General features: G+C 47.9%; 2 protein-coding genes across 5 annotated transcripts in view; one reads left to right on the forward strand and one right to left on the reverse strand.

The window, feature by feature from the left end:
* Positions 1 to 4,079: 4,079 nt before the first annotated feature.
* LOC309400697 (verrucotoxin subunit beta-like) lies at positions 4,080 to 12,923 on the reverse strand. Of its 4 annotated transcripts, none has more exons than XM_081969312.1 (6): positions 12,634 to 12,923; positions 10,923 to 11,068; positions 10,493 to 10,684; positions 8,189 to 9,906; positions 7,663 to 7,711; positions 4,080 to 5,994 (listed from the first exon to the last, which is right to left on the reverse strand). In XM_081969312.1, exons 3-6 carry the CDS (start codon positions 10,578 to 10,580, stop codon positions 5,369 to 5,371), a joined length of 2,481 nt encoding a protein of 826 aa, XP_081825438.1. In that variant the 5' UTR covers positions 10,581 to 10,684; positions 10,923 to 11,068; positions 12,634 to 12,923; the 3' UTR covers positions 4,080 to 5,368. The 4 variants fall into 4 exon arrangements, with proteins under 4 accessions (XP_081825438.1, XP_081825439.1, XP_081825437.1 ...); XM_081969313.1 differs by lacking the exon at positions 12,634 to 12,923 and adding an exon at positions 12,360 to 12,547 and having other exon boundaries at positions 10,493 to 10,662; XM_081969311.1 differs by lacking the exon at positions 12,634 to 12,923 and adding an exon at positions 12,360 to 12,547.
* A 950-nt stretch (positions 12,924 to 13,873) lies between these two features.
* Positions 13,874 to 16,061, forward strand: part of LOC309400384 (GTPase IMAP family member 9-like) — a 33,281-nt gene continuing 31,093 nt past the window's right edge. The window contains exon 1 of the mRNA XM_081968832.1: positions 13,874 to 14,074. The gene's annotated coding sequence lies outside the window, so the exon portion shown is untranslated. The remainder of the gene's footprint in view (positions 14,075 to 16,061) is intronic.

Consider the following 16,061-nt stretch of genomic DNA (forward strand, 5'->3'; position numbering starts at 1 on the left):
CAGGTTTGGCAAATCTCCATCTCTGTCCTGAATTCTCCATCTTTCGTCTGCCTTGCCAGGAAGTGCCCAGCGGCGGAGTGCCCAGAGTGCTCGATGGCGGCTCTAAACAGCTTGATGGGAAAGTGTCACAACTCTCTGCGCAATGGCAGGAAGATTCTCACAATGGTCAGTCCCTGTGCAAGCCAGGATGCCGTTTGCCTCCCTCACTGTGTTTGCGTTTTTTGCGTCAAGGTTTCTGTTCATATTTCAGATGGTAGAGCCATGTTGCTGTCTCTACGACGGGCAGGACTTAGTGGACTCTGCTTGGCTTGGGGTCTGTTTCTCCCAGCCCCTCCTTAATCCTTCCCTCTGGCAACCCCCCCCCCCACCTCTACAGTTCATCCTCTGAATTTGCTTTTTCCAAGAAACAGCTAAGGAAAAAGCTTAGGGCAATGGAGAAATTCCAATATGGAGTTTATTCTGCTGACACTTTAGGAGTTTACAAATGTGGCTCCTTTAAGACTTGTGGACTTCAATTCCCAGAATTCTCTCTGCTGGCTGGGGAATTCTGGGAGTTTAAGTCCACAAGTCTTAAAGTTGCCAGCTTTGGATCTGGAGAAAGAGAAGGTCAGTGCTATAGTTGTAATCCACCTCTGAAAAACAGAGGACTATCAATCTGAGATGCATGTAAAGTGTCCGAATTAAAAAGTGCAAGCAAGTAGAAAAAAATCGGCTTGTCTTGGAGCGCTTAGACTTTTGACTCCTGACTGCATTATTCGGCCACCGTAAGGCCTTTTATTTTTCAGAATAAGTTTTATTCAGCTCTCAAATGACGGAGATAAAATATTAATACAAACTACATAAAAAGAAGTATAAAAGGGGGAAAGGAGAAAACTATAAGGATGTATAAAGCTATATAAAATTATAGAAAGAAGATTACATAAAGATATATATAAAGATATATGAAGAAGATATATAGAATTATATAATGTAATATAAAGATATATAAAAAGATATACAGACTTAAAGAAGATGTACAGGTGAAACTCAAAAAATTAGAATATCGTGCATAAAGTTCATTTATTTCAGTAATGCAACCCTAACCCTAACCCTAACCCAAAGTGCTGTATCAAAGCACATTAATCGAAAGTTATGTGGAAGGGAAAAGTGTGGAAGAAAAAGGTGCACAAGCAGCAGGGATGACCGCAGCCTGGTGAGGATTGTCAGGGAAAGGCCATTCAAAAGCGTTGGGGACTTTCACAAGGAGTGGACTGAGGCTGGAGTCAGTGCATCAAGAGCCACCACACACAGACGGATCCTGGACATGGGCTTCAAATGTCGTATTCCTCTTTTCAAGCCGCTCCTGAACAACATACGTCAGAAGTGTCTTACCTGGGCTAAAGAAAAACAGACCTGGTCTGTTGCTCAGTGGTCCAAAGTCCTCTTTTCTGATATATAATATATATATTATTAACCTTTATATATAATCCAAAAGGATTTCTAATCTTCCTTTCATGGGTACCATTCAATATTCATATCCAATTATTACTTATCATAACATTACACATTGTATACATTATTATCATTATCAATTATTTAACTATATCTATTGTCACTAAATTTCACTAGGTTTAACTAGTTTTAAATTATACTCTTCCATCTATCAACCTGTATCTTTCCAGTAGCAAAACAGTCTCATATCTTCTGCCATTTGTGGTGTCAGTCCTCTAATCATCTCCTTAATCAACTTTGTATGGACTCCTCTTAGCAACTCTTTGCTTATAAAATCTCTCATGTGATTTCGATGCCCTTCTTCTGTTTCCTTAATCAGCTTATCTTTGATTGTCGGTAGTGTTATCAATGATATTGCTAATAAAATTTCTCTCTTTAAATCCATACATTCTTTTCTTTTTTCTTCTTCTGTATCTTGCCATCTGGGGTAAATTTCCCCTCCATTTAATTCCTTTTTCAGTATTCCACTCTTTCTCTTTTCAGAGACAAACCAATCACCATAAATATCAGCAATTTTAATTTCTTTATATTCATTTTCCTCTTTAATTTTTAGGATTTTTAGGATTTTAACTGCCATTTTTTCCATTTGAATATCTTTGACTTCTTCATCATATTTTGCTGTTAGATGCACTAAGTCTTCCAACTTCTTCTCTACCCTCTCACGTGTATCTGATAATTTCTGTATTTCTGAAAATATATTTTGCAGACTTAAAACTTCTTTCTGCTGTTGAAATTGTGCCATTATCTCCAGCTAACAAACACTGCTGCTCTAGCTTAGAAGGTTTTAACAGGATTAAGCATAAATTCACAATAACATTTCATTTTCACCTTTCTCTAGTTAGAAATATACTTCAAAGGAACATCTGTGTGCTTTTCTTCTTATCACTCTCTATAAACAAGCAGTGAGACCTCGAAGTGCCAAGCCAGGATAATCAGTGAAAAAAATAAATAAAAGCATTTTGTTTCCAATACACAAACCTCTAGCCTCCGAGTAGCAGTGTTATTGTTGCAATGTTGTAATTTTCTTTGTTTCTTTTTGTATCCTTTTTGTATTTCAAGTTTAAAAAAAAGTCCAATTCTTAAATGAGTTAAGAAAAACACCCACAGTAGTGAAAGAGGAGAATTTTAGTCCATAGGTTACAGAGAATAGAAAAAAAAATAGAAGAAAACTTAATCCATTCATTTTAAAAGGCTTGCATAAATTCCATCCATGAACATAACATTTAAAAAGTAAGATAACCCACTGTCCAAAACCAGTCCAAATTTAATTCCGCTGCTTATTTCTTCTGTTCTCCAATTTAAATTAATTTTAAGTTTTTTATAGGCAGTCACTTTTAAAACAATAAAAATTCCACACCAGCTGGAAACACTTTCTCTTTCCGTATCCTTCCGTTTTGGAGCCGCCATGACTTCATCAGCCTAATGGCTGGGTTTTTTGTCACCGGCTTGAAGAACTTCTCTTGGATTGATCAGGGACTTTGCGACGTCCCTGACATCAGCAAGACATATTCTTCCTGTTCACCGTCTCTGCAGGACAGTTTAGGTCCATTTGGACCACCCAGTGGCAAAAGTTTCGACTGCGATCTCAAAACATTGAGATCACACGTCGTCTTGTTGCGACTTCGGCTCAACACTCCCCGCCCAGTGTTTTTTATGCTGCTCTGGCATCAATTCAATTTCAATTTGGAATAGAGTCAGGAAGTGAGCTTGTACCCAAATGTTCAACCAAAATGTTGGAGATGCGGGTGTCTAGATGCTACCTTTTTTCATGTGTGATGGACTTGCAATAAGGTTAAAGCTTTTTGGATAAAAATATGGTGGGTTATGCAGAATGTATTTAAGAAAAGGATACAATTTACTCCGCAAATGTTTTTATTGGGTATAACTAAGGATTTTACTAAAGGGGAAACAAAATTGGTTTTGTATATGGTCACAGCAGCTAGGTTGTTGATTGCGCAACATTGGGAAAAAGATTTTTTACCGACAATTGATCAATGGATTCAGAAGGTGGCGGGGTTCGCTGAAATGGCAAAAATTTCAGCTTTCTTAAAAGGTCAGAAGCAGGAGAATTATACACAGGAATGGGTAAAATGGATTGATTACATACAGAATAAATATCACACTAGGACGTACTATGTAGCCTTAGGTAAGAATGTTTAGATTGACAGATGATCAGAGTAAATAATATATGGGATGCTTGGAATTGTTAGAGTGGTGTATAGCGGAAGTCAGGGGGGTGGGTTTGATTGGGAGGTGGGGGAGGGTTAGGGTGGAGGGTGGGGAAATATATATGCATAATAAATTTAGAAGATGGGATTAATGAGATGTTACTTTAAGAGAAACCTATATTATGATTTATATATGTTTAATTAATTTAGATGATGGGGTTATTGGGTTATTGTTACTTTAAGAGAAACTTATACTATGATTGTTGGGAGGTGAGGGGTACAATATTTGAATGAGAAATCTACTTTAAGACAGGGGAGGGGAGGGGGTACAGTATTTGTATGTGATTTACATTATATGGCGGGAGGGTAAAAAGGGGGAAAATTTGTTTGTATAAAACTTTTTCAATAAAAAAAAGGAAGTGAGCTTGGAGGTCATCTAGTCCAACCCCCTGCTGAAGCAGGAGACCATCTGCCATTTCAGACAAGTGACAATCCAGTCTCTTCTTAAAAACCTGCAGTGATGAAGCACCCACAACTTCTGGTGGCAAACTGTTCCACTGGTGAATTGTCCTCGCTGTTAGGAAGTTTTCCTTAATTCTAGGTTGCTTCTCTCCTTGATTAGTTTCCATCCATAATTTTAATCCTCAGGCCTTTAATCACCTTATCTGCTCTTTTCTGCACTTTTTCCAGTCTCAGAACCTCTTTTATTGTAATGTGGTGAGCAAAACTGGATGCAGGATAGCAGGTGTGGCCTTACTAAGGTTTTTATAACATTAATATTCATGTGATTTTGATTCTATGCTTCCGTTTATGCCTCAGTCCCCAGAAGGAACAAGACTCCTTCAGAGGCCACCAGGGAGTTCACACTTAACAACCTACTTAAGAGAGGGATGTGGCTGCAACGACCCTTAACACAGGGGTCTCCAACGGTGGCAACTTTAAGACTTGTGAACTTCAATTACCAGAATGCCTCAGTCAGCATTTTTCCCCACTCTGAAGATATATTATTATTCACTGCATATCCGCCATCTACTAATAAAGTTTCCCTATCAAAATGTGATATATTTTTGTGATATATGAGACATGGTGGTGCAATGGTTAGAGTGCAGTACTGCAGGCAACTTCTGCTGACTGCAATTTGGCAGTTCAAATCTCACCCGGCTCAACGTAGACTCAGCCTTCCATCCTTCCGAGGTGGGTAAAATGAGGACCCAGATTGTTGGGGGCACAAGAGGCTGACTCTCTAAAACTGCTTATAGAGGGCTGTACAGCACTGTAAAGTGGAGTCTAAATCTTAAGTGCTATTGCTATATTATGTTTACTACATACCCACCATCTGCTAATAAAGATTGCCTTTCAAAAATGTGATATATTATGCGCCGGCCTTCCCAATCAGAACTTCGAGGCAGGTGGATTCCTCAAAGCACATGTTTATTGGATACGTTGTATCGGCACAGCTAGTGAAAGTTTCCGTGCTTCCGAGTTGACATTATGTTCACTGCATACCCACCTTCTACCAATAAAGTTAAACTATGAAAAAATGTGATAAAGTAGTTTTATCTGCATTCGTTCTTTCTCTTGCCCTATCCATTCTGGTGAACCCTTGCTGGTTGGGGAATTCTGGGAATTGAAGTCCATAGGTTTTAGAGTTGCCAAGGTTGGAGACCCCTGGGTTAAGTGGGGGGGGGGGGGGATCTTCCCCATCTCTCTTAGAACAGGGGGAGCCTCCAAATGAAGCCCTTTTGAGTTTCTTCAGAATAATACGGAGCCTCTTGGTTCTTTTCCACCAGATCCTGGACCATCTGGATCAACTCCTCCACTTGAGCCTCTCGTTCTGCCCCTTCGGCCCGGTTGCTGAAAGCCAGGCACCGGTTCCCACAGTCCGCGATGTGTGCCTTCAGCTCTTTGTCCTGGACAGAGATGAAGCTTTCGAGCGATTCCCCTTCCAAGTCCTCTTTCCCGGTGAACAAAATGATGAAGTAGCGGAGGGCGTTAGCCTGGAAAACACTTTTCAGGACCCGAACAGTCTTCTTCTCCTCCGTGGTGAAAGTCCCGACCTTAAGGACATGGATAATGGCGTGGGGGCCCGGTGGACACAACTGCAGGCAGTTCTTAAGCTCGGCAGAGGTTTCAGCCTCGGAGAACTGAGTGCTGCAAACTCCGGGCGTGTCAACCACCACAATCTTTTGGTACTTCAGCTGCCTCTCCCCACTTTGGCAGCTTCGGGTTACGGTCTGGAGACTCATCTCGGAGACGAAATCTTTTCTCTTCAAGATGGCATTCCCCGTTGCACTTTTCCCAGCACCGGTTTTCCCAACAAGGACAATTCTGAGCTCTGGCACGAGAATAGAGAAGAGAAGGAGAAGGGGAGACAAGAGGGGAGAGGAGGAGAGGGAAAAGAACAAAAGAGAATGAAAGAGAAAAGAGGGGAGGGGAGAGGATGAGAGGGGAAAGAGAGGAGAGGTAAGATAGAAAAGAATGAAAGAGAACAAAAGAGAAATGAGGGGAGGGGAGAGACAGGAGAAGGGAAAGAGAAGAGAGGGGAGAGAGAAACAAATGACAAAGAACAAAAGAGAAAAAACAGGAGAAGAGAGGAAGGGGGGAGAAGGGAGAGATAGAAGAGAGAGAGAGGAGAGAAAAAAGAATGAAAAAGAACAAAGGAGAAGGGAAAGGAGGGGGAGGGAGGAGACAGAAAAGGGAGGAAGGAGAGGGGAGAGAAGAGAAGAGGGGAGAGGAGATGAGAGAGAAAAGAATGAAAGAAGAATGAAAGAGAAAAGACGAGGGGAGAGAAGAGGGGAGGAGAAGAGAGGAGGTGATAAGAAGGAAAGAGAAAAGAAGGAAAGAAGAAAAAAGATGAGAAGGAAAAGGAGAAAGCGAAAAAGAGAGGAAAAAAGAAAAGAAAGAAAAGAAAAAAGAAAGGGAAAGAGAAAGTTATTTCCAGTGGCATGAGGCTGTGGTTCATCTACCGGAAGTCCTCGACTTATGACCACAATTGAACCCCAAATTTATGTGGCTAAAGTGAGATATTTGTTAAGTGACTTTTGCCCCATTTTACGATTTTTCTTGCCACAGTCGGAAAGCGAATCATTGCATCTGTTGAGTTAGTCACACGGTTGTTAAATGAATCTGGCTTCCCTCCTTGACGTGGCTCGTCAGAAGGTCGCCAAAGGGGATCATGTGACCCCGGGACACTTCCGCCGTCATAAATACGAGCCGCTTGCCGAGGGCCTGAATTTTTCTCACGTGACCACAGGGAGGCTGCAACGGTCGTCGGAGTGAAAAGCGGCCCCAAGTCCCTTTTTTAAAAATGTGAAGTTGTGATATAGGCTGCTAAGAGAACCGTTGCAAGCCGAGATCAGGACCCCGTTGGTGGGTTAATTCACGAGTTTCATTTTGGCAACTGGAAAAAGGGCCCTTAAAAAGCCCAGGATCCCCCGGCAGCCGGGAAGGGCGCCCGGATATCCCGATGGATGTTTCCAATTCCCCCCTTTCCCCCTCCTGATCTCAACTGTCTATACCAGGGGCGGGGGTGTTAAACTCAAGGGATCTGTAGGCTGGATGCGGCCCGTGAGGTGCTTAGACCTGACCCACGTGGGGCCGCCCTGCTAACAATGATGGGCCGGCCTGCAGTGCCTTTGGCAGTGAAAACGGAGCTCCATTTTCCCTAGCAGAGGGCTGCAGGAGGTCGTCACAGCTGAAAATGGAGCTGGAGACAAGACACCTGCCACACCTGGCCCAGTACAGGCTTCACCACCATCACCCCAACACAAGTGACACTGAGCTAGCCAAGCCCCCCACAGCATCCCCCGAGGTCAAACACAACCCTGATGTGGCCCTCAATGAAATCAAGTTTGACACCCCTGGTCTACACGCTGCCTCCACCTCAGCCTCTGAATCTCCTGGCCCTCGAAACCTTCTTCACGAGCACGAGGTCACAGGACATCCAGGCCCCAAAGAATGGGCAGGGAGTGTTTCTTAGCCCTCGAAATAAGGAACTGGTTACCTTCTCCTGGTCCGAATTCTGCCCGTCTCCCTCCTGGAAAAGGAGCCTCCTTGGAGAAGAAAGAGAAGATCGTGAGGGGAAGGCCAGGAGGGCCTCCCACTTAAGCCCTGGCCCTGGCCCAGATCTCCCTCCGAAAGGGAAGGCCGATGGGGCCTCAGGCCGTTCACGGACCTAGGACGTCCTGGGCAGGAGATGTGTCCAGGGTGCCGCCTGAACTAGGGAAGCTGCAGGACGGCCATTTGGGGAGACCATCTTCCCCAAGAGGAAGAGGAAAACTCTGAAGTTCAGGGAAGGGGGCTTTCATCTCCTTCTCCCCTCCCCAAACTCTCCCCTCCTTGCTCCTCTCTCTCCTCCTCCTTCCCTCTTCCACATCCCCTCTTATTCCTTCTTCCCCTCCTGTTTATCTCCCTCTTCCTGCTCCTTCTCCTTCCCTCCCCTTCTCTTCTTTCTCCTCTCCTCCTGCTCCTTCCCCTTCCATCTCCTCCTCCTGTTTAGCCAGACTAGACTGAAGAAGGCCTCAGTTTACCTTTTTGGGTTTCTCCGTAGAACAGTAACAAACGATCTCACTCCATCGTCTGATCCCAACTTGAGTCACAGCGGCGCATCGGAACTGGTACTTGATGTTTGGGTGGATGTCTAGGCGGACTCCATGCTCCGGCCCTTTCGTAGGGAGGCAGCTCCACTTGTCCCCTGAAATCCGATATTCCACCTCGTACCTGGAGACGGAACCTGCCCCAAAGCTCACCGGATGGACTGTGATCTGGACACTCTCTGGCCGGTCCAGCTCAACCTCCGGAGGGGTAGGCCGGGAGGGCAGCTCCAGGTGTCTGTTGACCAATGTGCCGTTTTCGTAGAGGTAAACCGAGGCTCCGGGGTGGCGCTCATCCCAGACTGAGGAAACCAGGAAGCGAACGTCACCCCTTGCCCGGTGGATCTTGGCAAAGTCCGAAAGGGAAGAAACCGCACACCGGATCCATTGCTTCCTCTCTTCATCCTCAAACCACAGCTGGGATGGTTGCTTCTTCGAGGAGGGCCCCACCGTCATCGCTGGTTCTCCGCTTCCTTCGAAGGGAAGCCAACCTCGCAAGACGTCTAATGAGGGGTCCTCCCTGGGTAAGGAAGTCAACACAAACACGATCACAATCTTGTTTCGGCACTCAAATAATATTTCCTCTAGCTTGTCCGGAGCGGAGACGACCTCCAGCCCTTCAAGGTGGGACAGGCAAAGTTTCACAAAGTCCATTTCCCGTTTCTTTCTTGCAAGAAGCTTCTTCAGGGCCTGCTGATGGAAGGGGGACTGGAGCAAGCGCGTTAACAGGCCCCCCAAAACGGCAGCCTCTTCCCGTCCCGCACGAATGGCAACTAACGCCTTCCCGACCTCTTGCCGGAAAACCAGGCCGTGTTGCCGGCAGAGACACCTCAGTTGCTTGACTTGGTCCTTCATCTCGGGGAAGACAGCCGCAGTGGGGGATTTGATCAGATCGTGGCACCAGAGATCGACTTTGATCAGGGCCTGCAGGTGAGCTTCTGCCTCCCAGACCAAGCCCAAGGGCGGATCCCGCACGACCCGAGCTGCTTTGGGATCCAACTTGATGAGCGGATACAGCCAGACTTTCACCGGCACCGTCTTCCCACGTTCTCTGAACATGTGGGGGGAAAAGGCGCAGATTGCCAAGGCCTCTTGGAAAGTAGCTGGGCTGTTCAGGGGGACGTCGCTATATAATGTAGAGTGGATCTTTCTTTCCATTTCTCTCTCCGTGTCGCTCCATCGGGGGTCGTCTCTTCCTCCGGCAGCAACTTTTGGTATCTTTTCAATCATCTTCAGAAAATGTTGCTGGGCGTCTTCAGATTGGGAGACTCCACAATCGAAAACGAAGAAGGCCTGGGCCCCGTACAGCACCGCCGTGACCACGTGGGTGGCTGACCACTCCTCAAACGCTTCCTGGTAAGAAACACTCCCCCTGTGGAGCAGACCCATCGGCAGGTACTTCAGTTCGGTAGTAACAGAGAGGTGAAGGGTCTCCCGGGCGTGGCTCCTGGGGGGCGGATTCCCTTCCAAGTAGGTGGCTGCTCCCCCCACTTCAAAAAGCCCCCCGACGAAACTGGCCTTCAGAGAGCCCTTGAGGTGGAGGGCAGAGGCCTTGCTTTGGAGAGACTCTGAGGGGAGGACCAGAAAGTCCATCCGGGATCGGTCCTCGGTCTCTATGTGCATTTCCAAAAGGTTAGTGTTCCACAAAGTCACATCTGCAAAGAAGGTTCATTAAAGTTGGCGTTCAGAAAATGCATGAACACCGTTTCATATGAAGCTATTTCTTTATTCCATTGCACTCCATCCTACCTGTTCTGTAATGTTCTGTTCCATTCCTTTCTTTCCCATCCTATTCTATCCATTCCTTCTGTTCTGTTCCCTCCTATTCAGTCCATTCCTTCTATACTGTTCTGTTCCATCTTTCTCTCATCTTCTCTACTCCACCCCATCCCATATCATCCCATTCTATCCACTTCTGTTCTGTCCCGTCCCACTTCACTCCTCCACTCCATCCCATCCTATGCTATCCATTCCTTGTCTTCTGTTCCGTCCCATCCTATTTCCATTTCCATTCCAACAATGCTGTGGGCAGAGGGCGAGTGGCAGACGCATGCTTTCCTTTTCAGAGAGGATATTAAGTCACCCTCGACTTCTCTGACCCGCAGGGGCTCAGAAGAAACACCCGTCCTTTCTCTGAGGAGTCCGCAGGTGTCTGGGAGCACCAGTCCTTCAGGTGAGAGCCACTGCGAGGCTCCTGGAACCCCAGAGCGAAGGGGGGGGGCGGGGCGGGGAGAGACTTACCTGGGATCAGGGAATCCCTGCGGCAATCATAGAGCGCCCCCAGCTGGAAGGGGCGGCCCAGGGCCGGCATCTCCAGGGTCCCTTCCATTCTGCGCTTCTGGCCTCAAGCCAAGCAGGGAGAGATGAAGAGAGCAAAGCCTCAGAAGGGAGAACCAGCCGCCAGACTCGGCCTGGGTGTAGGAGATGAGAAGGCTGGGGTGGAGGGTGGGGATAAACATGTCATTAGCCTGGAGTCATTGTGCGGCCACAAGAGACCCACATCTACCCCCCTCCCTTGAATTCTCTGGACCCCAATCCAATCCTCTGTTCTATTCTGCTCTCAATTCCATTTCCATTCCTATTCCATTCCCTCTTCCCATGAGGGCGAAACTGTGGCACGCGTGGCCAAAGTGGTGCATGAAACCATGTCGCCCTGCATGCGTGGCCTTACCTGCTTGTTTTCTGGGTTTGCCAGAAGTTTGGCTTTTCTGGAAGGCCGCCCCGACGAGTGTGTGCGCGATGTTTCCGTGTGACCCTTTTGGTACTCAGTTTGCCAGAGTCTATTCTGCTGTATTCTATTCCTATTCCTTTTTTTTCCTGGAAAAAAAAACACGTTATTGAGAATTTAAAGCATTAGCCAGAAATACCTTTAAAAAGATTTTTGTATGTTACAATCCTTTTTGACAGTACTAACATAACCATTTACCATTCAAATACGTTTTATATATTCCTCCTTATTCCTCTATCTATGCATCTATGTTTCTAAGCTGTACATTTCATCTTCCTATTATTTATCCCTTGGTACCATTTCTCCCAAACTGTACAATATTCTGAGTCTTCCTTGTCCCTTAACTCCAAGGTGAGTTTATCCATCTCTGCGCAATCAAGAATCTTTTGGATTTTCAAACAGTCTGTTGGCCTGGTATCGCTTTTACAACATTGTGCAAGCGCTCGCTGCAGTAATTACGTGCCAAGTTAAATACTTGATCTCTTTCGTATGCGTTCCCTTAATAATCCCCAGAAGGAACAGTTCTGCTTTGAGTTCTCTTTGGATGTTTGTCATTTCCTCTAACCATTTTTGTATTTTAGTCCAATATTTTTTTTTGCTTTCGGGCATAACCACCGTGCATGAAAGAAGGTACCCAGCGCCTGTTTACATTTCCAACAATTTGGATTTAAGTTTGGATATATTTTTGCCAGACTCGTTCCTGTATTCCTATTCCATTCCATTCCATTCTATTCTCTCTGCTCCGCTCCTAACTCCAGTTCAGTTTGGCCCATTCATTGGCCGGGTCTTGAGTATAAACAGGCACTTCAATGCTTTGAACTCCCCAAATGTTCCTGGCTTCCTGGCTTGTCACTAGGGCAGCTTCCCCAGGAAGGGGGGAGGGGGCATCGTCTAGACTCTGACCCTTTAGAGGCCTTGAAGGGGATGATGGTCCAAGAAAACTGCAGACTTGCCACGCTCACCCCCTGAATAGCAGAGTTTTAAGGGACCATGGAGGTCTTCTAGTCCGGCTCAGGCAGGAAATCTTGTGACTGCCCTTGTTAGATATTAGCATATATCGTGATAAGTCTCCCCTCTGGTCCGCTACTACAGCGGGAAACAGGTATCATTCTGATTGGTCGAGGGGCGTACCCGATCCCTATAAAAGGGGAACCCTCCGACCACAGAGCAAGCTGGATCACTACTACTATTAATAAATGAGCTGTTAAGTCACTTCGTGTCCGCAGTCTGTCTCTCGTTGCCCAGATCTAACAGCCCTCCCTGTGGGCGGACACCAAACGCCTCCCTCTCCACAAGCAGAGCCAAAGACCCATCTGCCTGTGGACCCGTGGGGAACAAATTCCAGGTGAGGAGGGGGGGGACTCCTCTGCGGGGGCTTACCTTCCAGCGGCTTCCAGGGGCCCCGGAAGGACTGCAGCCTGCCCCACCACCACACACTGAATAGCAGAGTTGGAAGGGATCTTGGAGGTCATCTAGTCCAACCCCCCATCCCTATTTCAATACAGGCAGGCAGGCAGGCCACGACCCGAGGGCAGCCCTCTTCTCTCTAGCGTTTCGGCGCTGCTTTCGCTTCCTTTTGGGTGAGGGGGAGGGGTGCACTCCTGTCTTCCCTCCCTCCCTCCCCCCCCCGCCTCCTCCTCCTGCGCGGATTTACCTTCCAGCGGCTATTTTCAGGGAGGGGGGGCGGAGAACATTGCAGAGTGGCCCCACTCGCCCCCTGAATAGCAGAGTCGGAAGGGGCCGTAGAGGTGTTCTAGTCCAACCCCCTGCTGAAGCAGGAAACCTTATCACTGCTCTCCCCGCGGACGGACACCAAACGCCTCCATCGCCCGAAGCCTCTCCGCAAGCAGAGCCAAAGACCCGCCCGCCCACGCTCCCCCCTCCCCTTGGGCAAGGGAAGCGCTGGGAGGGAGGGAGGGCCAGAGGGAAGGAGAATGGAATGGGGCGGGGGGGGGGGGCTGGCGGGTGGGTCTTTTCGGGCTCTTTTCTTCACGTGATTTCCAAGCAGCGCCGCCGCCTGGAGACTTTCACTTTCGTTTTCCTGCCTTCCCTGCCTTTTGGAAGAATGCCTAGAGGGCGGGGTGGGGGGCGCTCCCAGCCTGCTCCTGTCTGTTAATGAATCTGGTGGTGGGGGGCTTGCACCCCCTAATGATTACGCAATTCCCCAGCGGAGGACGCCCCTCCACCTCTCCCCTCTGAGGCCTAACAAAGGGGGGGTCTTCGGGGGGAGCGAGGATCCCTTCACACACAGGGCAAGACAGCCGTTCTGAGTGGGGGTCACTCACTTCTTCCCAGCCCTTCCGTTTAGTTGGGGGGGGGGGAGCGAGCCTTTGAGCCTTTTCCTTACAGAGACAGACGAACGGCGTTGGAAGGGACCCTGGAAGTCATCTAGTCCACCCCCCCCAAAGAGGCCATATGGCCATTTCTAACAGATGGGCAGTCCACTCCCTTCTTGAAACTTGGGAGACCCAGCGAACAATTGGCGCAAACACGGTCACGACAGGAAAACCCACTCGCCAAAATGTGTAGATGAAGAAACTGAGCTAAATTGGAATTGGGGTACATATGGCCCTGTTTTTTAGCCGGTCGGAACCAAACTTCTCATCCAGTCGGGGATCAAAGAGATCGAACCAGGGGAACCGAATCTTGAGCGATTGTAGAGGGTCTTCTGCTCGAGCAGGGGGTCGGACTAGATGACCTCCCGATGTGCCTTCCGAATCTGTAATTCTGTAAGGGACTCCTGTTCGAGCACAGGTTGGACTAGAGGACCTCCAGGGTTCCCTCCAACTTTTATTCTATGATTCTATAAGACTCTCCTGTTCAAGCGGGGCGGGGGGGGGGTTAGGACTAGAAGTACTCCAAGGTCCCTTCCAGCTCTCTTCTGATTGGTCCTGGCCGGTGCCCAAATGAGACTGAGGGATGAGACCCGCCCTCTTTCCTTCCTCTTTGTGTTCTCTTAATTTTTCTGCCCGGCCCAAAGTCAAAGCGAAAGTGCAGAGAAGGAAGGTGGACGCGCCCGTCGTTTCTGCAGATTGCCCGATCGAATCCGGAAAGCAGGAGTGGACGGAGCGTCTGGCCGGCTCCCTCCCATTTAGGTGGGTTCCCGGTGGGCTGCTTCTCACCGCCAGGGTCGGGATGCGAGGTCGGGGGGGGGGTGTTGTCCGTCCTCCCCCTCCCACCTAGGGGGAAGGCGGATGGTCCTGCAAATTGCGGGAGGGGGGCGCACAGAGGAGGGGAACCGCTTCCAGCCACCTTGTCCTGCTTCCAGGCTGGGCAGCTTCGGGGGGCACCAGGCGACAGGGACTCCCTCCTTTTCTTTGGGGAGGTGGGTGGAGATGTTCCTGTGGGAGGGAGCCTCCTTTGGAGAGAAAAGAGTAAAGGGGAGGGGCCTCTGCTCTATGTCCTCAAGAGGTCCAGCTGCTTTGTCACGTTTTGTGTTCCTTTCGGGTCTGATCCGTTAACGGCTCTTAACAACAAAAAGACTACAGGTGAAACTCGAACAATTAGAATATCGTGCAAAAGTTCATTTATTCCAATAATGCAACTTAAAAGGTGAAACTAATATATGAGATAGACTCATTACATGCAAAGCAAGATAGTTCAAGCTGTGATGTGTCATAATTGTGATGATTATGGCTTACAGCTCATGGAAACCCCAAATCCACCATCTCAGAAAATTAGAATATTGTAAAAAGGTGCCATATTCTGGGCTCAAAGTGTCCCACTCTAAGCAGCTAATTAAGCCATAACACCCGCAAAGGGTTCCTGAGCCTTTAAATGGTCTCTCAGTCTGGTTCAGTAGGAATCACAATCCTGGGAAAGACTGCTGACCTGACAGTTGTGCAGAAAACCATCATTGACATCCTCCATAAGGTGGGAAAGCCTCAAAAGGTAATTGCAAAATAATAATAATAATAATAATAATATTGAATTTATTAGCCGCTCCCTTTCCAGGCAGGACTCGGGGCGGCGTACACTAGAACATATAAAACATAACACGTGTATACAGACACATAAACATACATATATACAAAGACAAACATGCACGGAGGAGGTAATAAATTACAACATTTAGACAATTAAAATCATTAACATACCCCAATAATAAAAACCCCATATACAATAAAAATAAAAATAATAAAAATTTAAAATTTACAAAGACAGTCAGGAGGAATACGAAAAAATTTTACGGTTGAGCCAGGCCAGATAATTGAAAGAGGTGGGTCTTCAACTGTACACGGAAGGAGCGGAGATCGGACGTAATCCTGATGTCACGGGGGAGGTCATTCCACAGGGCTGGGCCCATCACAGAGAAGGCTCTGCTCCTGGGTGTCGCCCCCCGACACTGTTTGGCGGACGGCACCCGGAGAAGTCCCTCTCTGTGTGAGCGAATTGGTCGTAGGGATGTGTGGGGCAGGATGCGATCCTGCATGTAACTAGGTCCTGTGCCATGAAGCGCTTTAAAGATCATAATCAAAACCTTGAAACGCACTCGGTAGACCACAGGAAGCCAGTGCAGCTCGCGCAGGAGAGGTGTTACAGGGGAGTATCTAGTCCTCCCCATAATCACCCGCGCGGCCGCGTTCTGGACCAACTGCAGTCTCCGAGTGCATCTCAAGGGAAGCCCCATGTAGAGAGCATTGCAGTAGTCCAGGCGAGACGTCACTAGCGCATGGGTGACTGTGCGTAGGGCATCCCGGTCCAATAAGGGGTGCAATTGGCGCATCAGGCGGACCTGATGGAACGCCCCCCTTGCCACGGCTGTTACATGGTCATCCATGGACAGCCGGGCATCTAGGAGGACGCCCAAATTGTGCACCTGTTCCATGGGGGCTAGTTGCACGCCCCCAATGGCCAGAGATGGAAACACCTGGTTGAACCGGGGGGCCGGAAGCCACAGCCACTCCGTCTTGGAAGGGTTGAGTTTTAGTCGGTTGCCATCCATCCAAAGAAGTTGGATGTTCCCAAAGTGCTGTATCAAAGCACATTAATAGAAAGTTATGTGGAAGGGAAAAGTGTGGAAGAAAAAGGTGCACAAGTAGCAGGGATGACCACAGCCTGGAAAGGGTTGTCAGGAAAAGG

The sequence above is a fragment of the Natrix helvetica genome (assembly GCF_964273705.1).
Source record: "Natrix helvetica genome assembly, chromosome: W".
Classification (NCBI taxonomy): domain Eukaryota; kingdom Metazoa; phylum Chordata; class Lepidosauria; order Squamata; family Natricidae; genus Natrix; species Natrix helvetica.

What these genes read in the sequence shown, in the direction of transcription:
- LOC309400697 (XM_081969314.1), bottom strand. Translation starts at nt 10,580, where the DNA reads ATGGAAGGGACCCTGGAGATGCCGGCCCTGGGCCGCCCCTTCCAGCTG. An exon ending in CAGGGATTCCCTGATCCCAG is followed by an intron (nt 9,907 to 10,492) that starts GTAAGTCTCTCC and finishes CCTTCTTTGCAG; the next exon opens with ATGTGACTTTGTGGAACACT. An exon ending in AGAATTCGGACCAGGAGAAG is followed by an intron (nt 5,995 to 7,662) that starts GTAACCAGTTCC and finishes TTCTCGTGCCAG; the next exon opens with AGCTCAGAATTGTCCTTGTT.